A 27377-nucleotide genomic window follows, 5' to 3' on the forward strand; every position below is an offset into this window, starting at 1 on the left:
AAAAGTGCCTATAAGCACCAATTGATACTGTCATTGGCCTGCAGATGAGAGGTTGTGTTGCTACTTGTGGTCAACGCGTCTGGTGTTTGCGCTGTTTTTAACCCATTAGGTGCTCACCTCATGTCAAGCATTTAGCACTATTACGGTCCCTGGGGTCGGTCACATAGTGCCTTGGAGCCAATGGGGGAATGGTGTGAACCAGGAGCCTACGTGGGTACATCTCAGTTGTCTAATGTGGCTTCCTTTGGTCGACCTCTTCCCTTCAGCCGCACTGATCCAAATCTACAGGACTGGAAAAAGGAAGCCCTCTATTAGGGTTCCGTCATATTGCTTTCACCTATCCTGTCGGTCCAGATCAGGGCTTTCACCTATCCTGTCGGTCCAGATCAGGGCTTTCACCTATCCTGTCTGGCCAGATCAGGGCTTTCACCTATCCTGTCTGGCCAGATCAGGGCTTTCACCTTTCCTGTCTGGCCAGATCAGGGCAGATAAAGGAGAATGATGAGGAAGCCATTTTAAGATATTTAGATGTACACCCAGACATACCTTGACGCTAACCAGATCAAAGTTAATAAATTATTTTTTCATGCAGCAACGTGTTAGTATGTTTCATTCTACATATCCATAGTTTCATCCCAATTTATCAGAATCCCTTTACAGATTGTTTATAGATTTTCAACTAAATCAATAAATTGTTAAACTACCTATCCAAAACCATTGGCCTACCCTTAGCCCCGTTAACCCCATATCAGTAGTGTTGCAGTTAGTTTAATAGTTTTAGCATCTGTAAGATTACTAAACTGGTACCTGTGATGGTAGTTGCCAAAGCAAACCCTAGTGAATCATAAATACTGAGGAAGCAGTACGTCACTAGTATGGCTGGCTGGAATCTGCCTGGCTGGAATGGGATATTCAGTGATCTGAGTACACACACAAACAGTTTTTCATGGACATTGCGAACATCGTAAGGGTAATACAGTGCCTTCAGAAAGTATTCACACCCCTTAACTTTTTCCACATTTAATTGTGTTACAGCCTGAATTTAAAATGGATTACATTTACATGTGTTTGTGACTGGCCTACACACAATACCCTGTAATGTCAAAGTGGAATTATGTTTTCAAAATCTTTACAAATTAATAAAAAAATTGAAAGCTGAAATGTCTTGTCAATAAGTATTCAGCCCCTTTATTATGGCAATCCTTAATAAGTTCAGGAGGAAAAATGTGCTTAGCAAGGCACATAATATGTTATGTGAACTTACTCTGTATGCAATAACAGTGACTACCTAATTTCTGTAACCCACACAGATTCGAGACCAGGGAGATTTTCCAATGCATTGCAAAGAAGGGCACCTATTGGTAGGTTGGGGCATTTTTTTTTATAAAAAAAAAACTGACATTGAAAATCGCTTTGAGCATGGTGAAGTTATTAATTACACTTTGGATGGTGTATTAATAAACCCAGTCAATACAAATATACTGTACAAGCTTCCTTCCTTATTGAGTTGCCGGAGAGGAAGGAAACCGCTCAGGGATTTCGCCAAGAGGCCAATGGCGACTTTAAAACCCCCTAGAGTCTATTGACACACCAGTGCGTCAATCTAAGTAACATAATACAAAAATCCCCATCAAAATCTGTCAGGTTAAGCTAGAGATGTTTTTTTTTGCATGGGCTGCGTCTCAGTCCACTGCATCCGCCTATGTGACCCTTCCACATTTGCGGTTGAAAGTGTCAGAGCTACAGCGCAGTTTATCAGACCAAAAAACGTCTGTAGCATCTGAATGGTTTGGCCAACAACCAATGTTCCCTCTAATTGTTTTCGGCACTGAGCAAATTTCAGGTCTGCTGAGCGCAAACTTGAAAATTGTAAAAGTTCTGTGCAACTTCCGGTGCATGTTTACTGTGAACACTGAGGCTGTACCCACTTTAAGTTACAGTTTTAACAGTAATCAAGTAGGCTACTGTGGCTATTTGATCATAATGATATGCCTACCAGAGTGGCCTATCATCAGAAACAATGGAGAAAATGCATCCCGTAACATTTTAACATGGAAATAGCTATCATTCAGCCTACAGTAACAGCCAATGTGTGGTGTTCATTGTAGGCCTATATTCCATGAGACTTGAAAAAAAACATGCAGGGTTTGACATGAATCTGTTTAATGTCCTTCAGACAAGGAGGTGACTGAATGTTGTTGTGCTGTTTGATGCAAGGAACCACTTTACAAAATAAAATGCATCATTATTCCCATACCGTTATTACAGAGAATCAGTCAAATTATGCTACCCTCTGCCTATTGGCTACTTAGTTTATTCAACCCTGTCTGAAAATACAACACTGCCCCTTTAAGACAAGAAAAAAGCTATTTACTTGACTCACTTTTCAAAGATGACTAGAAATGCACACATGTTGTGTTGTAGGAAGTAATCACTCCCCCATTTCAAATAATCTATAACTGGGCCAATAACTCACTATCAAAGGGTATGAACAAATGTGCACACGTGGCTACATGTAGCTCTTGCTTAAATCTCAAAACAAGCACATCTACTCATGACCGCTCATGTGAATTATTTCTGCCACCCACATACAGGAAAACGGTTCCAAATTAACAACATTATTACGTACTCCACCACTCATGTTATCGACATGATTAAATGTCCATGTGGGTTGTGTTATGTAGGTATAACCTCTCGTTCTCTCAAACAGAGTCAGTGAACATAAAAGTTCAATCATTAGAAACGACATGAATGAGACAGCCTGCAGGGAGCAGGTGAGGGCTCTCGGAGTGTGGTGTCAGGAAAATAACCTCAGACTCAACATCAACAAAACAAAGGAGATGATCGTGGACTTCAGGAAACAGCAGAGGGAGCAGCCCTCTTTCCACATCGACGGGACAGCAGTGGACAAGGTGGAAAGTTTTAAGTTCCTCGGCGTACATATCACTGACAAACTGAAATGGTCCACCCATACAGACACTGTGGTGAAGAAGGCGCAACAGCGCCTCTTCAACCTCAGGAGGCTGAAGAAATTTGGCTTGTCACCTAAAACGCTCACAAACTTTTACAGATGCACAATTGAGAGCATCCTGTCGGGCTGTATCACCGCCTGGTTCAGCAACTGCACTGCCCATAACCGCAGGGCTCTCCAGAGGGTGGTGCGGTCTGCACAACGCATCACTGGGGGAGGTGGATATAAATAATACTCTGAGCAAAAGAGAATGTTTTTGAATTTTCACCCTCCAGAAATTATTCCTGAAAGGTCTTAATGATGAAATGACCACGCATGTTATGTTGTAAATGTGAACATGAATTAATGCCATCACTTCAGATTACTCTGACGTTTTTTCTTGCACTGTACCAAATGATTTATGAAAACTTACTTGTCCTCATTGTGGTTTTATAGACGTGTATAATACGTTTTATGTACAGACTTTATTAGAATAGTTATGAAATGCACATTGTTATATTTTGTAACACTTGCTTATTTTCACTCGACTCCAACCCCATTTTATACATTGGACCGATGTGGGTGGAGCAATGTCTACATAAGGGTACAAATTGTAAACCCTCACAAAAGCTCTGACGAAGGCCTTGAGGCCGAAACGTAAAGCTTAATTAATAAAGAGCAGTGATACTAGCAAGAGCGGTGTGCAGGTTTCTTCTTTTTTCTCACCTATCAGCTGGTTCATTCCTACAATGTGGTGCCTTTTGGACATCATAACTTTTGGAAGAAAAAATTAAATGCAAGTATTCTATCAGAAAAGGGAAATGTTTGACTTTTCAAAAAAACATATTGGTCAAGCTCAGGCACTTAATTTTTTTGGGTGCATTATCCAACCTGTAATGTGCATAATCCTAACAGGGTGGAAATTTGGAGCCTAAATTAGCCATAGCTCTGCGAGTGAGAAAGATTGAGCTAGCAAAATGGTGACCACTTGACCACACATTTTTTAACATTTAGAAATGTTGCTAAATTTCTCTATAATTTAGCCCAACAGGGTGGAAATGTATGAGTGGGACATACAGACTAACATGAAATGTGGAAAAATATATAAAACTGAGTGTTTATATTTATTTAGCTTTGCACCATTGTTTCCCACCAAAGACATGATGACACTTCCTGAATGTGGTGTCATTGTAGGAAGGGGTTGTTTTCTTAAATGGAGAATTACAACAAACTAACAGGGTGGAAGGTAATATCAGGGACACACAGAAAAAATAAAATAATAATAAATACAATAATCATGAAAAAAACTTTATTGATAAGAGAGAATTTAACTAGGACTATAAAATAATGAAGAAAGATTTTAAATATGTTATGGCTTATACTGTATTTTTCGTGGAACTTGCTGAACAACACCTGGGGCCATGGCAAAAAAAGCTTACCTCCACTGAAACAAAATGTTCAAAATGCATAAAATTCCCTTTCAATATCCATATTTTTGTGTTTTTAAGGTAAAGGACACCTGACCTTTTATTTAAAGCCTTGTGGAATCCACATTTTAAAATAAATAAGAAGTGATATTTCCTAGGGACAGAAAAGGAAGGCACCGCAATGTAGGAATGACCCAGCTAATACAATCATATGAAAATTGCTGTTCAAAACAACTGGAGACTCGGAACTCTTCGACTTCAGTGAGTTCAAGACAACTGGAGACTCGGAACTCTTCGACTTCAGTGAGTTCAAGACAACTGGAGACTCGGAACTCTTCGACTTCAGTGAGTTCAAGACAACTGGAGACTCGGAACTCTTTGACTTCAGTGAGTCCAAGACAACTGGGAAAAAACGAGCTCCGTCTGAGAAAAATAGTTTTTCCAGGTTCCAAGTTCTCTTGAAACCACCATTATAGCAAGCTGGTGCCCGACGGCACAGTCTATGACGTTGCACGCAACCATTGGTTGATGAATGCAACGTCTGAGGAGGGGAACTCGACCGAAATTACGCTCAGCTTTATAGCCTGCGTTTACACCAGCAGGTGTATACGACCGTGTTTAGTGGAAGCGCGGTGAGATGATCTACAGTGCGCGCGGGACTACACTCTGACCTACACACCAGCTGGCATCTGCAACAAGAAGGACACTTTTGCATGTACACATAAAAATAGTATTTATTACATCTGCAGAAAACATAACAATTGTCAAGTGAACCTTAAATAATTCTACCATCATGGAACTTGACGCGTCTATCATTCTCCCTGCGCTCTTCTTTACCATTCTTGCTGTTGTCTTGGCAGCCAAATTCATCCCCAAAAAACAACCAGAGGAGAAGAAGAAACGGGTTAAAGTAGGCAACAGAGACGACATTCCTCCTGCCAGAGCATTGACACCTGCAGTAGGAGTAGTGGAAGTACCAAAAGTGGAGATACCACCACCGGTGATAGTACCAACAGTGAAGGCACAAGTGGTAGAAGCTGAAGTTATAACCGAGCCAGTAACAGTTGCCCCAGTAGTTGAAGAGATCAATGTTGTAGAAGAAGAGACAGTTAAAGAGCCTGAAATTATCCCCGAGGTTCAGGTAAGATATTCTGTTTAGCTTCATTGACCTGTTATGAATAGAACATCTGGGCATAGGTAATTATTTTACTAATTGGTTTGAAGGTGATGAAGTGACTATTTGGCAACTCTCCAGAACTTAATGAACTGACCACAGCCTTTGTTGCATAGTACCTGGACAGAAAACACTGCAATTGCTCTACTTTTAAAATAAAAGTATTCGAAATCAATATCGTTTTAAATCAAATTTTGTGTAAAGTTGTGCCATTTACGCGCTGCTTAAGCACGTCATTTGTAAAATCAATGCGTTTCTCTTGCAGGCTATTTCACATCAAATACGAATTCCACCAAAAGCTGCTGTCTCGTTTGATAATCTAACATGAAATGTGTTTATTCAGTTAATACATCCTTACATTTCAAGATGGATTTAAAATGAGCCCAGCTTGTATTGTCACAGAAGGGAAAATGACAATGAAAAACCATCTGTTTCTCCAAGGCCGTTAATACAATACTTGATTTATAATGTCCATTTAGCTAATGACTGTGTTATGTGCGTTCCAGAACCAATGCTCTAAAGCGCACAATAAGCAGAACTGAATGTCTCCCAAGGGCACTCAGCATTTTGACCCCCATGTATACTATAGTGCAACTGACCTTTTCCATCACAAACCTATATGAGCCCTTTACAAGCCCCTGACTAAAGACAGAATGTGCCCACTGCTGCTTTAACCTGACACACACGTCACAGAGAGTGCATTGGAGACACCCTCTATGTTTGGTCTCAAACATACAGTATTTTCTATATTTAACGACCGTGAGGTCAGGAGTATTTGGACAGTGTCACATGTTTTGTTGTTTTGGCACTGTACTCCACCACTTTGGATTTTAAGAAGATACAATGTCAATGAGGTTAAAGTGCAGACTGTCATCTTTCATTTGAGGGTATTTTAATCCGTATGGGGTAAACCGTTTAGAAATTACAGCACGTTTTGTACATAGTCTCCCCATTTTAGTGAACCAAAAGTATCTGGACATTAAAGTAGTCAAAAGTTGAGTATTTGGTTCCATATTCCTAGCACACAATAACTACATCAAGCTCGTGACTCTACAAACTTGTTGGATGCATTTTCAGTCTGTTTTGGTTGTGTTTCAGATTATTTTGTGCCCAATAGAAATGAATGGTGAATTAATACTGAATGAATCATGAATAATGATGAATGAGAAAGTAACAGAGGCACACAAATAATGCCCCAAGACATGCTAGCCTCTCACCATTACCAATAACAGGGGAGGTTAGCATTTTTTGGGGGGGTATGATATTTATGCCTCTGTAACTTTCTCACTCATTATTATTCATGATTAGTTCATGATTATCCGGAATCATGGGAGGATCCACATTAATGTAGAAGTGTTCAGAAACATATTATATTCTTATTTACAATAAATTTGACTCCAAAATGACACAATACATTATTTACCATTAGTTTCTATTTTACAGCTTCTTCTGTAGTATTGATCTTGACTTTGTTAGACTGACTTTATCACTATGTTAGTGGCACCATGCCAACTAAGTTGAGGTGGTTTGTGTGTACATTACCACCTGCCGTGCATTTTGCCGCGCTCACATGCTCCACATGCTAGTCGGAACTCAGACATTTCGGACTTCCTAACTGGTTGAACGTGGCACGTGGATAACTACAACCAGTTAGCAAGTCGGACATTTCTGAGTTTCCTAGTTAGGGCTAGCATGTGAACGCTGCATTACTGTCTGAGCTTTACTATTATGTTTATTTTTTACAGTTGCATTTAAAGTGCACATTAAGAGTGTTCTCTCTCTCTCCTCCCTCAAGGTGAAACAATTAATCAATCCCATTTATTTATAAAGCCCTTTATATCAGCAGATGTCACAAAGTGCTTATACAGAAACCCAGCCCATACAGCCTTCTCTGTTATGAGAGACATAACTTCTCTCCGTTGCCTGCTATATGGGACCCAGCCAAGTTTTGCTGGGGGAGCTCACTGGCGAGTCTACATACAGTACCAATGGCATGGCACCTCGTGTGGCTGGCTTTCTGAGGGGCTAGATTAGAATAACATGGTGTCATTGTTTTACATCAATGATCTGGGGCTGGGCTCTCATTTACCACATTAGAAAACCACCATGCACTGCTCCGCTCTGCACAGTTTGAAGTCTAATATTATCTACAGTAACATGTGTGTGTATGTTTTACCGGTTTCACCTCATTGATCTGGCCTCTCATTTACCATGTTGGTAACTAACCTGCACTACTGTACTCTGCACAAATGTAATACAATTGAAGTGGAGTAACATCTTGATAGATCCATAGGTGGTATGCAATACAATTCTGTATTGTAACTGCATAGTATGCATAACCGTTGTCAGCAGCGGTGCAAACTGCATATTTACATTTTAACTGGAGGTATAGAGTTCTAAAATAACTAAACATTTGCTCTGCGACCGAGGCTACATCTTGGAGCTGTGGAATTTGGGGCTCCTTCCTGTGCTGCTCGCTTTGCTGAAAATGTTCCCTTATCATTACCCCATCCCTCTCTCCTCCCCTCTCCTCTCCTTCATTCCCTCTGTCTGCTCGTGTTTCTCCTGTATGTCTGTGTGTGCTTAGCAGCAGAGGCATGCTCTGTGTCACGTCCATAGTCTTCCCTTCTGTTCCTTAATCTTCTCTCACTATCACTCTCCTGTGTTGTTTTGGGTGTGGGGGTCAGTGTAAGGTGCTCATAAATGTGTGTTACTGTCCTGGACACACCCCTTCTCAAATCCTATAGTATAGTATAGTATATATATACTAGTATAGACCCTATAGAGCAGCCACTATAGAGCAGCCACTATAGAGCAGCCACTATAGAGCAGCCGCTGACAAATGTAAAGAGAAACATTAAGATCAGAAGCCAGCCCACAGTCATTCTTCCATATCCTCACTATACTCCATCAACAGTATTGAACAGTACTTTCTTCATCAAATGTTCAATGACACATTGCCAAGACAGAGGGTAACAAACAAGGAAAGAGAGTATTGAATATTCAGCAGTCTTTTTTTGCTTGTTATGGGTCGGGTCTGCAAACCTTTTTAACGGTACCCTACACCTATAGTAGTCTGTGAATATGCCACATGTTATCGTGGCCCCGTCAAAACCAGAAAGGAAACAATCTCCACTAAAGCCCATTATTCCATACTCAAGCTGTAGCAGCGTTGGAACATTGTGTGTATGTGTGTGTGTGTGTGTGTGCGCACAGGTGTCGTGGAGGAGCACACAGTATAACATACAGACATGTACACAGACACGTCAGCCTATAGTGACCAATCAGGGGCCATGACTTATTAACTCCCAGTATCCAGGCCTTGTCAATGTCTGCATTGTATTCTGAGATTTCCACCTTCTCAATGCTCCCCACTTAACTATCTGGTGATATATGCACTCTATAGATGTGTATATGTGTCAGGGTTGGCCTTAAGGTAGCAGAGATACTGTAGTATGCTTCTGGCTGAGATTGATGAGCAGTAAAACAGCATTCTTGTTTTACATGTACCAATGGCTGTGACACTCTACACCCTGCCCCCATAAACATCCTCTCTTGTTGTACAGTCAGAAAGAGTTCAGCTAGCCTTCTATGCCTCAGGCTTGAATGTCCTCATTTTAATCAAGTGTTGTATTTGCTCGCCTCTTTTAGCGATACATCTTCCATGAATTACTGTATCAGGGAGGAACAACACAAATGTTGATTGTGTCTTTTCACAAGTGTGACTTTTTTTTGCTTTATTTATATATGTAAAACACTCAATACATTGTTTGCACCTCTCTGCACCTTCCATTCTAACCTCTTCCATCGTGTTGAAACACACTATAGATGGGAATGTGTCTGGGCCTGCTAGCTAACTCACTGCTCACGCTGAGAAGGCAGAGATACACAGGCAACAGCTGGAGACAGCTGTTCTTTTGTCAGATGCAACTTGGAGGACACTGTTATCCAGAAGTAGTTTGCTGCCTGTCGAAGGCTGTTAACGTGCTTTTATACAGGCAAAACATTCTTAGTATATAAGGGCCAATGTATGGTACCCTTTGAGTGCTCATTGGGTAAATCCAATGTTTGTCAGTTGTCCCACGAGGGTAGTTCATAAGTAAATCTGAGTTATCTTAAGACAGTACACAGTGGGAGTTATGTGTATAGTACACAGACTACAAGAGGAGACTAGGGAGTGTTTCTCAGAACAGTCCTCAGCTCTCTGCTCTCTTGTGTGTTCGTCAGACTCCTAACAGTAGCCTGTGATGGAATCTGCAGGGCTGCTTACTCATTGGTCAAGCTCTCCGCTGACCGACCTCTCTTGGTATTTCCCCTCGTTTCTCTGCCTACCTACCTCTGCATGCACGCTGGAGCTACATTCTGCTCTGGGCCCTGTTCCTGTCCCTTTTCCAGCTGGACTTCACAACCAGATCCAGGCAGGCACCCATCCCCATGAGAAGACAATGCCATGGCTTCACATCACATTACAACCGCTAATTCCCCTCTGTAACACGGGCATTGGCCCATGACAAGAAGTTGGCAGTTGGCACTGACACTGTAGTGGGCACTGACTCCCTCTCTCCCCAGCTTGACTCACCATAGAGCTGAAACCCTGGTGTCTCTTCTGGCCGTGTTGGGCCCTGCGCTGTGCGCTAGACAAGTCAACACAGAGGAATGGAGGAGGTCTGCCCAGTGCCGGAGTGAGAGGGGGAGAGAGGAAGCATGAGGGAGTCATTTCCATTCTTAAAAGGTTAGCCAATCCCCCAGTGAAAAGCTAAGAAACAGCAGCTCTTTGTAAGTTCATTGGCCAGGCCTGCACAGGCCTCTTGGCAGGTAGTTCCTCTTAAAAGCTACCGTCAACTGCAGTGCTGTATACTGTATGTCTAAACAGTACAGTACATGCTTTCTATACAGTGTTGGTATGTATGGAGGAAGTCATGGTGGGTTGAGCTGTTTCCAATAGAAGTGTTGCTGCTCTGGCTCTGTGTATTGTTCTGCCAAAACAACAGATAAACTGTATCATGTGATTCACTCTTTTGATTGCCGTCATGTGGCCTCAATCATTGAGGATGTTCCTACTTAATAAAAGTCAGATGTTTCGGATAACAGAACAAGGGCAAAACTATTGTATAATTTTAGTAATAATCCAACATATTCCAAGTCAATCATTATTCGTGAGAATCAACATTTGGACTCAATTCAGAGCCAATAACATGCTGAAATGAAACCTCACCCACGGTCTCCGGTCCAGTGGTGATGTCATCGATCGCACAATGGAGTAGGATCTCATTCCTGCAGGCCGCCACAGCACACTGTGACCATTGACTGCCAGGACACAAAGCTGTGTGTGTGTTTGTGCCTGTTAACATCACCTCTATTAGCAACACCCTATGGCTAGCTCTGCACTTGAGAGTTCTGAACACTAATTGGCTTCATGCTACCCCACCGGATGTTCCTCGCTGTGTAGCTCCACACATTGTCGAGGTATGTCTGTCGTTGTTTCATTCATTGGTAATATCAGCCACCGATAAGGCAGTGGCTTTGGGGGAACAATGTGTCTGTGTGTACGCAGAGACACAGAGCAAGGGTGGGAGGTTGCTGAGACAACAGGACACTATTCCACCCCAGATGCCTTGGCCCATTGCCCTGAGCCTCTTTTCAGGGGATTGTCTGATGGACTGCAACAACATGACACAAACAGCCTGGTCATCTCAATGGAGGAAGAGAAGAGAACTGGCATGGACAATGTAAAGGAGAGGGTACAATACACCCAAGGGGCTTCAGCTGAATTCTCAGCTGATGCAGTTTTGATGTGGACAGTAAATGCAAAAAGTTCATCCCGCTACATCAGAGGTATGGTATCAACACCAACCTTGCTCACCACCCACTCAAGGGGCGCGGTAGCACTATAAGTTCCCTGGGGCAGCTAGAATTTCACTTGGCGGGCCAAGGACCCTACCCCGACAGCTCTTAAGAGGTTCTCCAGTGAGACCAATGCAGTTTATCACCCTTCTGTTTATTGTTGCTATAAAGGTAGCCACATTATTCAGTATCCACTTGCAGAGAGGTATCATTCTCTTCTGCCTCCTTCTATGCACGGACCACTGTCAATGTTACAGATGTCAGGTATCAGGTGTACACAGCTATGCAGCTGTCTATTTACCACCACAAACCGATGCTGGCAGTAAGACCACACTCAACGAGCTGTATAGGGCCATAAACAAACAAGAAAATGCACATCCAGAGGTCGGCGTTTCTCGTGGCCGGTGATTTTAATGTATGGAAACTAAAATCCATAAAAAAATATATTAATTGCATGTCACCTGTGCAACTAGAGGCGGCAAAACTCTTGATCAGAAACACATACAAGGCCCTCCCTCACCCTCCCTTTGGCAAATCAGATCATGACTCTATCGTCCTGCTTCCTGCTTAGAAACAAAAACTAAAATAGCAAGTACTAGTGACGCACTCAATACGAAGGTGGTCCGATGAAGCGGATTGGCATTGAGGAGTTTACAACATGAGTCACTGGCTTCATAATAAGTGCATCGACGACTTCGTCCCCACAGTGACCGTATGTACATACCCCAACCAGAAGCCATGGATTACAGGCAACATCCGCACTGAGCTAAGGGTAGAGCTGCAGCTTGCAAGGAGCGGAACACTCATCTGTACACATAGGAAATCCAGCTACGACCTCCGATGAGCCATCAAACAGGCAAAGCATCAATACAGGACTAAGAATGAATACTACTACGCCGACTCTGACGCTCAATGTATGTGGCAGAGCTTGCCAACTATTACGGATTACAAAGGGAAACTCAGCTGTGAGCTGCCCAGCGACGCAAGCCTACCAGACAAGCTTAAATGCCTTCTATTCTCTATTCTCGCTTTGAGGAAAGCAACACTGAACCATGCATGAGAGCATCAGCTCTCCATAGACGATGTAAGACCATTAAACAGGATAACATTTACAAGGCCGATGGGCCAGACGGAATACCAGAACGAGTACTCAGAGCATGAGCCTCAGGAGGCTGAAAAGATTTTTCATGGGCCCTCAGATCCTCAAAGTTCTACAGCTGCACCATTGAGAGCATCTTGACTGGCTGCATCACCGCTTGGTACGATAACTGCACGGTGGTGAGTATGGCCCAGTACATCACTGGGGCCAAGCTCCCCGCCATCCAGGACCTCTATAGCAGGTGGTGTCAGAGAAAGGCCCATAAAATTGTCAAAGACTCCAGTCACCCAAGCCATAGACTGTTCTGTCTGCTACCACACAGCAAGCGGTACCAGTTCACCAAGTCTGGAAGAAAAGGGACCATGAAGAGCTTATACCTCTAAGCCATAAGACTGCTAAACAAGACTGCTGAATAGCTAATCAAATGCACTGGCTCTATGCACACACACACACACACACACACACACACACACACACACACACACACACACACACACACACACACACACACACACACACACACACACACACACACACACACACACACACACACACACACACATATACTTACACTGACACCCCACACACACATACACACTACATACGCCCACCCAAACATAACACGTGCATACTGACGCCACACTCACACACACACACACCCATACACACACTTTCACACTTACCACATACACTGCTGCTACTGTCTATCTACTCTGTTGCCTAGTCACTTTACCTCTATCTATATGAACATAGCTGCCTCAATTACCTCATACCTCTGCACATCGACTCGGTACTGGTACTCCCTGTATATAGCCATGTTATTGTTACTCATTATTGTTATTAACTGTGTATTTATTCCTTGTCACTATTTATTCCTTGTGTAACTATTTCTAAGTAAGCATTTCACTGTTAGTCTACACCTGTTGTTTACGAAGCATGTGACAAATACAACTTGATTTGATGTGCTCATGCTGTGAGGTCATGGCCCATAAATGCTAAGAAAAAAAGGTTCTACCTGGAACCAAAAAGGGTTCTCCTATGGGGACAGCCGAAAAACCCTTTTGGAACCCTTTTTTCTAAGAGTGTACTGACCCAAAATGGCTGAGTGCATATCAGTGGATGCCACATTTACAGCATGAGGTCAGAAGTCAATGTCACTGTATGAGCTGAGTGAGGGGTTAATTGGACAGGCAGTTGTTAACAGGGCCCTAAATCCTCTACAACCCATCCTAAAGCTCTTGGCCTACGTTTGGTGTCTGGGTGGTACAGACACCGTTAGAAAAATGAAAGTTACTTGAGGAGCCTGAGAGATGATGACTGATGCAGAATGGAATAATGACCTCATACACTTCTACTAGAGAGAGCTCTCTGACCAAATTAGGAGATGTAAAAAGGGAGTATTGGTGATGATGTTGAATCTTAGATTTACAAAATGTGAGCAATGCATCATCTCATTCTAAATAAGTGGTATTCAAGGTCAGGGGAACTGCAATGGGGTTTTTGAGGAAATGTATTTATTGGTTTATTTTCATTTTGATAAGAGATCAAAATGCAATGAATGGAAGTTTATTTGTTGATATAAAATCTACATTTAACGATTTTAAGATTGTGTCATTAGATTTGGGGAGGGTGGGGTCGTGAGAAATTCTGGCAAAAATGGTCCTGAAAAGGTGAAAAGGTTTGAATACCATTGCTCTAAAGGGATTCTATAGACCTACATTCAGCCCTATTCTGATCCTGAATAAGATTGCTTTTGTGAATGTGTGAGTTGGGTCCTATGCATGGAGTATTTTGGTGTTTAATAGCTGAGGAATTCAGTGGCAGAGGGGAAGAGGCTGTTGGTGGGTAGGTCTGCTAAATGGATTCCATTCCAGTGGCTGGGTGTGAGTAGTCTAAAGAGGGCTGCTCAGGGTTAGGCTATGAGACACTGTGGTGGGTTAGTCGACATGTCCATCGTCATAAAGTCTGCTCCAAGAGGAGGGGTAGGGTTGTGACACAGGTGGCCATGAGCTTCCTCTGCTAAATTGAATATATACTTTAAAGTCATGTGGCCAATTTATACAGACACAAATATGAACAGCCACAGGCAGAAATGTCAACAAAACATTTAATATTTTGATTAATATTTGATCTCCTTCAGCTTCTTTCCTTCACTTTGTCACTTTGGTCTTTTAAATTCTCCAAATGTAGAACTACTTTAGAGCTGGACTTTACTGTAAATGAGCACCCTACTTATACTCGTAGTTCTAGGCTTTAGCCATTGTTACTCTGATCAGAGATGACAGGAGGCCTCTGGCAGCGCGTCAAGCCCTGAGCCCACTGTGTCCCCATATGTGACCTCAGTGTCTCTCTGTGTCCTCACTGTGAGATTAGTTCTCCCAAGTATCAGACACCAAAAGCATTAAAATATATTTTTGGTGCGTTGTGTGTGCATGTCTATGTGTGTGAGTTCCTGCGAATCCAGTTCTGTCAGGGCTAGGGAAAGTTCTGGAGAGGGAGGGGTGGAGATGGATTGAAGGGGGGTTTATTTGTGCCTGTGTCATTGGCAGGCGGCATACAGAGAGGACACAGCCACTAAATAAGAACCTGAGAGAGAGCTGCAAATGACAGCTGTCACTCATAGAAGAACCATTACAATGTGTCAAGAGGTTATCACGTCCACAGAGCTCAGCAGTTGAGTCAGCAGTTTGTAGAGGTTTGCACAAAATATGCAGGTTTTACATTTCAGCATGTGAAGGATGATATTCTGGGTTATGTCCCTCCAGCACCAGAAAAAAAGCCTTTTCTACTTTTTATAGAATGTGGGATGCGATACCATTTAAATATATGGCTATATTTCCCCACCATAGACCCACTCCTTATAGACTGGGGCAATTTGGATACTATGGGGGTGTCCTATTGTTGTCTTAAGTGACAATTTGACAGACACTCCCTCTATATTTTTGCACGAGTTCTGTTCAGTGGTTCTATTCTTGGCAGTTTCCCAAAGTCAGCTGATGAGTTCTCATATACAATCACTGGGCTCAGTCATCTCTGTCTTATATTCCCCAGGAGGCTATGCATGACAAACAACACTCATCCGTTCTTATTGTTATTACCATGAGCAGTTGGTTCCACTAATGTAATTGTCTTAGGTACTATAGAAACAAGTCTAGCCTAAAGCTCTGCTATATTTAGAACCTAGGACTGCTAGGTTGGGAATACAACACAATTCCCTATTAACCTACATTAGCCGCTACACTGACCATTGAAGGCCATTGGAAAACAAAGTCATGTTCGTGGTCAGATTTTTTGCTCAATATTAATCACAATTCCATTGTTTTAAACAGCATTTCAGGTGTACAGTTGATTATATCTGTTATACACTTTGTCCCTGCAGCCCGTGCCAGAGCCCATGGTTGAGCCAGAACCCGTGCCTGAGCCCATCCCTGAGCCAGAGCCCATCCCAGTCATTGTTGAGGAGCCCATCCTTGAGCTCATCGCCGAACCTGAACCTGTATCTGTGGTGAAGGAGGTCCCTGTCAGAGAGCCCACCCCTGAGCCAGCGAGGGAACCCAAGCCCAAGCCAGCGAGGGAACCCACCCCTGAGCCCATCTTCGTGCCAGAGCCAGAGGACCTTGAGAGCAACGGTAGTATGTTTTAATCATTTTTTGGTGTCAGCTAATTGTCAGCTGTGGGTACAGTCAGTCGTCCGAAAGCAGATCAAGTTTGACTCCCTGAATGGATTGACTTTAGCAATGACTAACTGCATCAAACCAACCTCAAAGGGCCCTAATGCATTAGCCAGCATTAACCGGATGCACATCACTGCATACCCAGCAAATCCTCATTTAAACTGGATCTGGGGTGGCTAGCAGATACACTGGCTTGTATATACACTGTGGGGGTATATCCTCCACTGACACATCCCCTTACAGTCTTGAGACTTGCCCTCCTTTCAGTGGAACTGAGTCGTGCATTCAAACCAGCCACCATTTTGTCTTTCAGTCAGGTCTTTTATGATCCCTCGAGGCCCCAGGTCTCCATTGAGGCAGGTCTCATTGTGCCAGATTACAGTAAGTGTTTCCAGATGAGAGGTCAGGCCTCCCTGGAATACTGTACAATACAACCACACAGAGCCACACAAACACAAGAGCTTTGTGCCTACATGGCCTTTTATAGTGTCACGTATATGTCTGACTAGGTTTCGGTTGGACGCCTCCTTTTGTTACAAATTATTTGTAGACTGCAAATTGACCGCAAAAAGCCCAAACAAATACTGTATCATATTTGACTAAAACATAATAACATAGTATATGATCACATAACTGTATATCTCTCTATTATGCGTGGCAATACTTTGGAACAGATTTTCAAAATTAAAATAACTTGGAACTGATTTGCTGTTGTTTTTACAGTTTTGTAAGTCCAACAATAAAAAATAAAATATACATGTTTTAATTTTTTTGCTCAAAAAACTTGGGTGGCCAAATAAAATCACCTGTGTGACAAATTCAGCCAGAGGGCCACCAGTTGGTGAACCCTGCCTTACAGTATATCCTCACTGAATAGCATACTGGCCACTGCTGCTGCTAGCGGGCAATCATCACGGTACATGTGTGCAGGGGAGATAACTCGTTTCCAGGACAAAACAAAAGCTGTCTTTTTGCATGTTGAGATGGTGAAGGGGAAAAATGTGGACTTTAAAGCCAAATATGATCTCATGTCTCCACCTCACCAACAGTTAACTGTTGATTGACAGTGAAACATGAGTTTCATTAAGTGACATGGATGGATGATCGCTGTAGGTGAGTTTGGTTTTTAGAACAAACTGATTAGCAAGGAATGTACATTGATTATACCAAACATTAGGAACACCTTCCTAATATTGATTTGCACCCCCCCCCCCCCCCCCCCCCTTTGTCCTCCGAACAGCCTCAATTCGTCAGGGCATTGACTCTACAAGGTGCCGAAAGCGTTCCACGGGAGTGCAGGCCCATGTTGACTCCAATGCTTACCACAGTTGTGTCCAGTTGGCTGGATGTCCTTTGGGTGGTGGACCATTCTTGATACACACAGGAAACTGTTGAGCGTGAAAAACCCAGCAGTGTTGCAGTTCTTGACAAACCGGTGTGCTTGGCATCTACTACCATACCCTGTTCAAAGGCACTTAAATATTTAGTCTTGCCCATTCGACCTCTGAAAGACACACATACACAATCCATGTCTCAATTGTCTCAAGGCTTAAAAATTCTTCTTTAACCTGTCTCCTCCCCTTCACCTACGCTGATTGAAGTGGATTTAACAAGTGACATAAATAAGGGATCATAGCTTGCATCTGGATTCACCTGGTCAGTCTATGTCATGGAAAGAGCAGGCATTCTTAATGTTTTGTACACTCAGTGTATTTATTGCGTCATTTGAAGTTGACAGTTACCTAAGGACAGAAAATGAACACTAGTTCACCGTAATGCAGTTCCATGGAGCTACAACTATGAGGTCTTAACTCTTGTCATCCTATGATCATGTTTAAGATCTCTATGTACCCTTTCAGATGTTACATGAAACACCACATTACATCTAATTATTGAGCTTGTATCTTCTCGGTAGAATGGACTCCTTGAAAAACTGAACAGTGTCTCTTTCACTATCAGACCTGTCTATAGGATATGGCTTGGTTTGTACCGCTGTCTGTATCAGTAAAGTGTATTCCTCTAAATGAGAGACAAACTGCCTCACTAAGACACGGGACTGTTGGGGTCTGGTTCCACCAATAGCACAGGGTTGTAATGTCACTCTGTGTACTGTAAATTGAATCAGTGACGTTGGCACACATAAAAGTGAATCAGCCATCTGACTCTGAATTTAATTACAGCCACACGGTCACTCTTGGCTCCGTTTTGACTGTACTCTACTACTGTGTGTCCTTCCTGTAATCCTGATATACTGTAGCAACAACAGGACTGTAACTAACAGCCACAGAGGTCCCAGAGGACTTAAATGTTTGGAGGATTTCTATCTGTGTGTGTGCATGTGTGCGTTCGTGTGAACATGCACGTGTGTGTACTGTATGTATGAATGATGTGTAAGTGTGTGTTGACCATGGTCCCTCCTGTTTTCTCTGACGTGGCATCAGCTGAGGAGGTGCACTTTACCCCAGGAATGAAGATTAGCAAGTTGGAGAAGCTGATGACCAAGGAGGAGATGGAGGAGGAGCAGAGGTGAGTGCCCCCCCCCCTCTCTCCCTACTGCCCCCCTTCTCCTGGCACTGTAGCATGACTCTAGTTTAACCTATCCTCCTACTGCACGCCAATGCAACCACCTTCTCCCTCTCTTCTTCCCTCCCCTATCCTGTCCTTGTGTGTTGACCTGGCATTTAGGTGCTATGACAACATCTATGACACATCTATGACAACATTTACCCTGCATATCGGAGGGGGTTGGTCACAGAGTGGACAGTTAAACCAATAACCCACCAAAGCAGTGAGGGACTTTCCAGACCTTGTACCTGTAGCTACTAACTCCCTCAAAAGAAATGTAGACTTGAGACATCCCACTAGCCACAGACGTCAATTCAACGTCTATTCCACATTGGTTCAATGTAATTTCATTGAAATGACGTGGAAACAACGTTGATTCAACCAGTGTGTGCGGTGGGATGTTCTGTATCTTTTTATAGGTCACCAGATTGTAAAATAAGATTAGTGAACTTCACTGAAGAAAATTGAGGGGCACTTAAGAAAGGAGACAAAAACAACAACAAAGACTGCTTGTTTTGAAGCCTAAAGGTTACTGTTAGTTTGTGATGCTAAACATCATCCTACAGACTGGGGTGAGCTTGTGGTGGGAGGCCGGCATAGGGAGCGAACAGCCTCTCTCTCTTCCTCTCTCTCTCACATCCTAGGGCTTGAACTTGCATAAGCAGAGGGAGGGAGGCGTTAAGTGATGTAACACCTCAAGATGCCTCCTATCTTTTGGTTTAGCCAGTCCTGTTCTCTGCTAGAGGAGCAGTGCAGTGAGCCTGGGACCCAATGCTTGCTGGGGGTTGTGATGACTTAGTGAGTGAGCGTGCAGGGGGCGGATGTGGACTCTGTTTAGAGGTGTGACAACAAGGCAATAACATGTATTAATAGCAGCACTTACCTGTTTTTTTTGGGGGGGGGGGGTTCCCCAGTTTCTATAGCGAGGGGAGTGGATGTCTTAAACGCCATGTGATTGGTGGCTTGCGCCTTCTAACACAGGAATTTAATCAAGGTCTTAAAATATCTGCCAAGCTTGGCTTTGTTGGTTTGTTATGTTCCCATGGAGTTGCGAGCTGCGGAAGAAGGAGGAAGGGAGGAAAGGCATGTGGGCCCTGAGTTTCAGGAATGTTTTTCTTTGTCTTTTTTGGGTAGTATGCTTCCACTCTTGTTTGAAGCCTGAGCAGTGACTCATGGTTTTAAATGACAAACGATGTATTAATACATCTTTATACGATTAACTATAGTCCCATTCCAGCCCCAAACCCAGCTATATGTTACTAAATCCCTATGCCTTGTACCCTGTGCCGTTCACTTATGTGTTTACACACAAGAGCACAGCATGTACTTGCTCACCACACCAACCGTTGGGCCTGAATTAAACTCAACCACAACTTTGGCCTAAACTTGATTTCATAAAGCTTAGTGCAATGTTTTCCTTTTGGCATTAGGTTTTATGTGGAAAAGATGTAATCATGTGAAACCTATTTGCATTGCCATACGTGCCAAAATTGGGGACAAAGCTGTGGTTAAGTTGTCTGTTTCCAAGCTGTGTAATTGTGTAGAGTTCTGTGCTGCTACATAACAGCTTTCACCCTGCCTTTATCTTTTCAGGATAGAGCTCACACCTGACTTTACCTCTCTATAAGCAACATCGACAAGCACACTGTGAGTTAGGAAGGATTATGGGTAAGGTATCATTAAACTTTAACCCCCCCCAGAGCCTCTTATCCTCTCCCAAGTCTAAAAAATACCACCTCACCTCCCTCTCCTTGCTCCCCTCACCCACTACCTAGGGTGTGACACACTGTGTGACTGGCACTCCATCACTGGTGAAGGGCAGAGCCATATACAGTACATATGTACAGTGCCTTTGGAAAGTATTCAGACCCCTTGACTTTTTCCACATTTTATTACATTAAGCCATATTCTAAAATGGATAAAATAAATAAAAGTACAATCTACACACAATACCCCATAATGACAAAGCGAAAACTGTTTTTTTATTTTGTTGCCAATATATTAAAAAAAACATAAGTATTCAGACCCTTTGCTATGAGACTCGAAATTGAGCTCAGGTGCATCCTGTTTCCATTGATCATCCTTGAGATGTTTCTACAACTTGATGGCAGTCCACCTCTGGTAAATTCAATTGATTGGACATGATTTGCAAAGGCACACACCAGTCTATATAAGGTCCCACAGTTGACAGTGCATGTCAGAGCAAAAACCAAGCCATGAGGTCGAAGGAATTGTCCGTAAAGCTCCGAGACAGGATTGTGTCAAGACACAGATCTGGGAAAGGGTACCAAAAAATGTCTGCAGCATTGAAGATCCCCAAGAACACAGAGGCCTCTTAAATGGAAGAAGTTTGGAACCACCAAGACTCTTCCTAGAGGTGGCAGGCCAGCCAAACTGAGCAATCGGGGGAGAAGGGCCTTGGTCAGGGAGGTGACCAAGAACCTGATGGTCACTCTGACAGAGCTCTAGAGTTCCTCTGTGGAAATGGGAGAAACTTCCAGAAGGACAACCATCTCTGCAGCACTTCACCAATCAGGCCTTGGTAGAGTGGCCAGACGGAAGCCACTTCTCAGTAAAAGGCACATGACAGCCCGCTTGGAGTTTGCCAAAAGGCACCTAAAGACTCTCTGGTCTGATGAAACCAAGATTGAACTCTTTAGCCTGAATGCCAAGCGTCACTTCCGGAGGAAACTTGGCTCCATCTCCACAGTGAAGCATGGTGGTGGCAGCATCATGCTTTGGGGATGTTTTTCAGCAGCAGGGACTAGGAGACTAGTCAGGATCGAGGCAAAGATGAAGAGAGCAGAGAAATCTTTGATGAAAATCTGCTCCAGAGCGCTCAGGACCTCAGACTGGGGCGAAGGTTCACCTTCCAACAGGACAACGACCCTAAGCACACAGCCAAGACAACGAAGGAGTGGCTTCGGGACAAATCTATGAATGTCCTTGAGTGGCCCAGTCAGAGCCCGGACTTGAACATGATCGAACATCTCTGGAGAGACCTGAACATTTTTCAAAATTTTCAAATATTAAAAAAAACTGGTTTTCCTTTGTCGTTATGGGGTATTGTGTGTAGATTGAGGAGGGGAAAAAACAATTTAATACATTTTAGAATAAGGCTGTAACGTAACAAAATTTGGAAAAAGTCAAGGGGTCTCAATACTTTCCGAAGGCACTGTATATATGGCTCTGGTGAAAGCAGTGTGTATCGATGCATTCACCCATTTACTGATTACACTAGTATGACATCACCAACAGTGTACCTTGCCACCAGGCGATTGGGCTGTAGGCTATTGTTTTTTTGTTTTTGAAGGGACCTGTTAGCCACTGATAGGCTTCCACTGATGTGGTAGAGCACACATCTGGGTCTGATAGGGCACATTCTGGCAGAGCTTGCTTTATCCTTTCTATTCTACACTTTCTGTTTGATCCCCGCCAACGACCACCAGAACTACAGTGCATTCGGAAAGTATTCAGACCACTTCCCCTTTTCCACATTTTGTTACGTTACAGCCATTCTAAAATGTATTAAATCATTTATTTTCCTCATCAGTCTACACACAGTACCCCATAATGACAAATCGAAAACAGGTTTTTAGACATTTTAGCAAATTTTAAATTAGAAATACCTAATTTACGATTTAATCAATTTTAGAATAAGGCTGTAACGTAACAAAATGTGAAAAAAGTTAAGGGGTCTGAATACTTTCCAAATGCACTGTACGTCACTTCCCTCCCCCATCTCTCCATCTATGTCCCCCTGTGTCTTCAGACAGTCTAATATCCTGGAGCTTCAGGTTCTATAAGTATACAGTTAATAGTTATCATATGCTGCTGTCTCACGGCCATTGAAAACAAAGGGCCCTGCGATCATGGGAAATACTGCACTGGGGCACCAATGTGGGTCATCATCAGTGCTGCAGGGGAGACCCCCCACCACCTTCTATTGAGATGACATCTGTGAGGAATCATTCACTAAGGCACATTCTTTACCTCTTAATGCTGGTGCCAGAGGGGTATCCATTTGGAATTGGTTGGCGGTGCGTGACACCTGCTAACCAATTGGCTGAGAGAGAATCAGTTACTCACTTACTGCACAAACAAAATGGCTGCCGTGATAGTATTAAAGTTTCATAATTTAGTGGTTGGGTGGGACTTTTATCAGAACCACTCTGATTTTAGGAGCCACCTGCAAAATTAGAACTAATCTTGTGCCAACAGCTGCGCTTGTACACACTCAGGGGGCCGTGCAGAGAGCAGTTTTGAAGTTGAATTATAGCTGAGCCCTGAACCTTAGACCTTTGCTGCTATACCATTGTGCCCTCTGCAGGCGATATTGAGGTAGTGAGACACTTAAATTGGGGATTTTTTTTACTGTGTCTGTGTGAGCTGAAATGCTTTCATTATAATTGCATTTTTATTCCACTCTGTTGAGAAAAGGTTTGAGGAACAGGCCTTATTTTACCATGATATGTTTTGCCATGATATGTTGCCAAGTCAGAGTGTCAGACAGTTATTCAAGATTGTATAGTGTATACCTAATGCACTGCCAGCTAGCTAATAGCTAGATGGTGACAGCATTTGATCAGTGTAGCCTGAAAAGGCAAATCAGGCCACTATTTGCAAGCCAAGTTTATTGTCTCTACTTTACAAATAAAGATCAACATTATTAGTGCAATAAGGCTGACTCACTGGAATATAGGTATCTAGGTTACCAACAAATGTTTTGCTCATAAACTGTTTATGTTCAGCCTACCAGTGTCTGTAGGTCTATCTAGAATGTGTATTACTGTATGCCTGTCCTATCTTCAATTACAACATTGTTACATCTAGGGGCAACATAGACTCAGGGGTAGACGTAACATAGTAAATGTAAATAGAGTGTCCCGAGTGTGTCTATGTAAATAGAGTGTCCCGGATTTAATTTGTAAATGTCCACAATCCATTTAGTATGATATGTTACGAATTTTAATTCATATGTTATGTTGCGAAATTGCTATTTGTTGTGGCTAACGTTAGCTAGGTGGCTAACGTTAGCTAGCCTAAAGGTTAGGGTTAAGGTTAGGTTTAGGAATTAGGTTAAAGGGTTAGGGTTAGGAGAAGGGTTAGCTAACATGCTAAGTAGTTGCAAAGTAGCTAAAAAGTAGTAAGTAGTTGCAAAGTTGCTAATTAGCTAAAATGCAAGAGTTGTCGCTGAGATTTGAAAACGCGACCTTTGGGTGGCTAGACATTCGCGTTATACTCCGACCCATCCACTCCGGCCAACAACCCTACTTTCGTTTTTGCCTTAACTAACCTTTTACTGCAGTGGGCTAAATCAGGGTCACACAGATTGTTTATTGGTAGCCTTAAACAAAACTACTTTGACACCAAAGTTTGAAAAAATGTATTTAACCTTTATTTAACAAGGCAAGTCAGTTAAGAACAAATTCTTATTTACAATGACGGCCTACTGGGGAACAGTGGGTTAACGGCCTTGTTCAGGGGCAGAACGACAGATTTTTACCTTGTCAGCTCGGGGATTCGATCAGTTACTGGCACAGCGCTCTAACCACTAGGCTACCTGCCGCCCCAAAATATACACCTCACACACATTGTTATGGGCTTAAAAAAGAAGACACCTGTACCATGTCAGATATAGAGTTGAAATGTATAAGTTTTGAGTTTGCATCCCAATATTGCACTTTAAATACATCACAGAAGACTGAAGTATATCAAAACCGTTTGACAAAGAAACACCAGATTTTCAGGTTATTAATTATGAAAAATATTAATAACATTCCACCCATGAGGCCACTATTCATTTGACTGCAGGAAATGGCTACAGCATTTGCAGACTGTCTGTCAGATTCAGTCTTTAACGATTATCACGTTACACTGTGCGACGTTACCAAATTAAAATCTTGATATCAACCTGGCCAGATTGTATGATTTGCTTCAGTTCTGTCGTCACATTCTGCAATTTGCCTGCAGCGGTGTATTTGATCTCAATGCTTATGCGTGAGTTCTGAATAAATTCAAGTAGGCATCTTAGAAATAGTTTTCAAATACAAACGTTATATGTCCTAACAATTAATTTGATTGGCGATTTTGTGCATTTATCGAAATCCCACCAGGTAGCCTAATTTCAGATGTGTCATATAAACAAGATTATTTACAGGGAAATCGTTCTTCTTACACAGCACGTAGGCTAAACATTTAATTCAAACTACTATATTAATCTGACTATTCACAATCATTTTATTGTTGTGTGCGTACTCAATGGCGGCCGTCTTCTTATTGGTCAGTCACTGGGATCAGCTCATAACACCAGCCACACTACGTGATAGAGGACAAAATATGTGGACACCGCTAGAACTTTGTCGGAGCCTACGATTGCATGTAGCGGTACTTAATCGGCACTTAATCGGCAGACCTAGACCCTGTCACACTGAACGAGCCAAGATGTCCGACAATCGTTTACTACCTAAGAATTTGTCCACAACGTGGAAATTTTGTCTGGGACGGCAAAGTCATGGCATAAAACGGCCGAAATTGTACAGTCTGCAAAGGACGTACGAAACATAACATATCATACCAAGTGGAGTGTCCCAGATATACATTTACTATGTTACGTCTAGTCTGAGACCAGGCTGCTAGGGGAGGAATGCTTGTTTCAATAGATAATTGTTCAGCTGTCACATTCACATGCCTGCTGCAGCTATTAGAATGCATATGATAATCTGGACTCTTTGTTATATTGCACTAATTAGGACATACTAACCTTTGAAATGGCATGCATCTCACACATTGCCATCTAACCTGCCTGGGAACTCTGTGGTGCTCCGGGGTGAAGTTTCTCCCAGGTGCAGATCTAGGATCAGCTTCCCCTCTCACAACCCTAATTAGTAAGGAACATGCAAAACTGACCCAAAATCAGCATCTAGGGGCAACTTCACCGTACACCAGTTGGAGGTGGTGGGGGGTATTCTATGGTGGTATGCTATTTTCCGGGTGTGTTTTGATCAACCTTTGGTTAGAGCACTGTCTGCTTTAGGTTTCTTGAAACCTACTAAACCCTGATGCATGCTGAAATAACAACCCTGACAATGGTGAGTGATCTCACTCTTTTCCAAATCACAAGCTTGATATCAGTTCAATTCCAATACTATAACTACTTAACATTTCTGTCTCTTAAGCTAATAACAATAACTGGCTAGTAATATCAATGAAATACCTATATTTGTCAATAGATAAAACTGTACCACATTGTACTGATATATTAGTACTCTCTTTTTACCAGTGCAGCTGAGTAGGCGATGAAGAAAAGGAATGACTCTACACCCACACCTTTCTATTCTTGGTTTTGTGAAAAGTGATCACTAAAGAAGAACCTTTGAAACCTCTGCTGAGAAGAGCGATCTCTTCTGTTGATTGTCCAGCAACTTTGCTGTTAATATGGAAAATATATGTTGCTTTTTGTCCTCTCCCCTCTTCTTTTCTTCATCCTTTTTTGAACGATGTGAATTAAAGGCTATTGCTCAACTCTGCCTATGAATAGCACGCTGCATTACACCAAACACAAGTGCCTATGTGAATCTTTAGTCCCCGCCCCCTTCGCTTTCTATCTGCTGTCTTACTGGCGGCGTCTATCCTTTGATTAGAGCAGGAATGATTCATTCTGGATTCTGAGACTCTGATAGTCGCAAAGGAACGTTTGACGATAATACATCAATGCTTATTACAGAGTATGACGTGTGGGGTTTGCAAAAAAAGTTCCCGAAAAAAGTAAGGTTGGGAACCACTGGTTTAGAAGAAATGGATGACCATTGCAATACCAATACAGTAAGGAAGTGTTTAAATAGCTATTATGGGTGAAGGGGTAGGGAAGGGTTGTGTTGTTTTTCATTGTTTTAAAATGTGAAACTGTGATTTAAAGCCAAGACAAGTAATTTGCATGCAAAGGCCCCCTCTACCCAAGTCTTGGTCTGTGTGGCCACTGTCCATTGTGAGCCAGTCCCAGACACTGAGTAATGTAACAAATGCCAATCAGTAACATCCGAATAACCTAATGATGGCATTCTGAATGCTGAGGAAACCATATATCTCACTCCTGTCCTGACTCTGACGATCATTGGGGCTTTTGTCACTTTATAAGTATGTAACCAATGCACACTGACAATGAATGGGCTTCTTTTCATATGGGACTGGAGCTCGGTTGTTAGAATGGCTAAAGTGGAATATGTGTATGACAACCCGTAGTGATTTTTGTAGAGAGATTGAAATGTTTTGTTTAAACATGACGTTTTTGGGCTTTTAAACTCTTGACTATTAAAAGCCAGTTTGTCTAAAACCAATGCTTGTTTAAGCCTCTTACTCATTTCCACCCATGACTCCACCCATGAATCCACCCAGTAATCCAACCATTTTTCCATATCAGCACATCTAATTAAAAGCAGTAAATTCATCTCATCATTGAGTTTTGCTCACCTACTTTGTAGCACATTTTGCAATACATACAACACAATGCTAATCAGTATGTCATGTATTGAATCTTTCTATGTAAGCCAGATAAGGTCATACATGGATTGATGATGATATCATAACTTCAAATATCTCTATGTACATACCCAATAATAGCCGTTCTCATTGCACCACTCAACAT

The 27377-nt window shown here is 42.5% G+C and overlaps 1 protein-coding gene across 3 annotated transcripts; it reads left to right on the forward strand.

Moving 5' to 3' along the window:
* The first annotated feature begins 4982 nt into the window (after positions 1-4982).
* On the forward strand, positions 4983-27044 carry LOC120034332 (E3 ubiquitin-protein ligase RNF12-B-like). Of its 3 annotated transcripts, XM_038980850.1 has the most exons (5): positions 4983-5518; positions 15874-16123; positions 18610-18694; positions 20327-20401; positions 26016-27044. In XM_038980850.1, the coding sequence occupies exons 1-4, from the start codon at positions 5171-5173 to the stop codon at positions 20358-20360; spliced, it is 717 nt and encodes a 238-aa protein (XP_038836778.1). In that variant the 5' UTR covers positions 4983-5170; the 3' UTR covers positions 20361-20401; positions 26016-27044. The 3 variants fall into 3 exon arrangements, with proteins under 3 accessions (XP_038836778.1, XP_038836779.1, XP_038836780.1); XM_038980851.1 differs by lacking the exon at positions 20327-20401; XM_038980852.1 differs by lacking the exon at positions 20327-20401 and having other exon boundaries at positions 26021-27044.
* The last annotated feature ends 333 nt before the right edge of the window (positions 27045-27377 follow it).

This window comes from Salvelinus namaycush, chromosome 41, assembly GCF_016432855.1.
Source record: "Salvelinus namaycush isolate Seneca chromosome 41, SaNama_1.0, whole genome shotgun sequence".
Taxonomy (NCBI): Eukaryota; Metazoa; Chordata; class Actinopteri; order Salmoniformes; family Salmonidae; genus Salvelinus; species Salvelinus namaycush.

What these genes read in the sequence shown, in the direction of transcription:
- LOC120034332 (XM_038980850.1), top strand. Translation starts at nt 5,171, where the DNA reads ATGGAACTTGACGCGTCTATCATTCTCCCTGCGCTCTTCTTTACCATT. An exon ending in AAATTATCCCCGAGGTTCAG is followed by an intron (nt 5,519 to 15,873) that starts GTAAGATATTCT and finishes TTGTCCCTGCAG; the next exon opens with CCCGTGCCAGAGCCCATGGT. An exon ending in AGAGGACCTTGAGAGCAACG is followed by an intron (nt 16,124 to 18,609) that starts GTAGTATGTTTT and finishes ACGTGGCATCAG; the next exon opens with CTGAGGAGGTGCACTTTACC.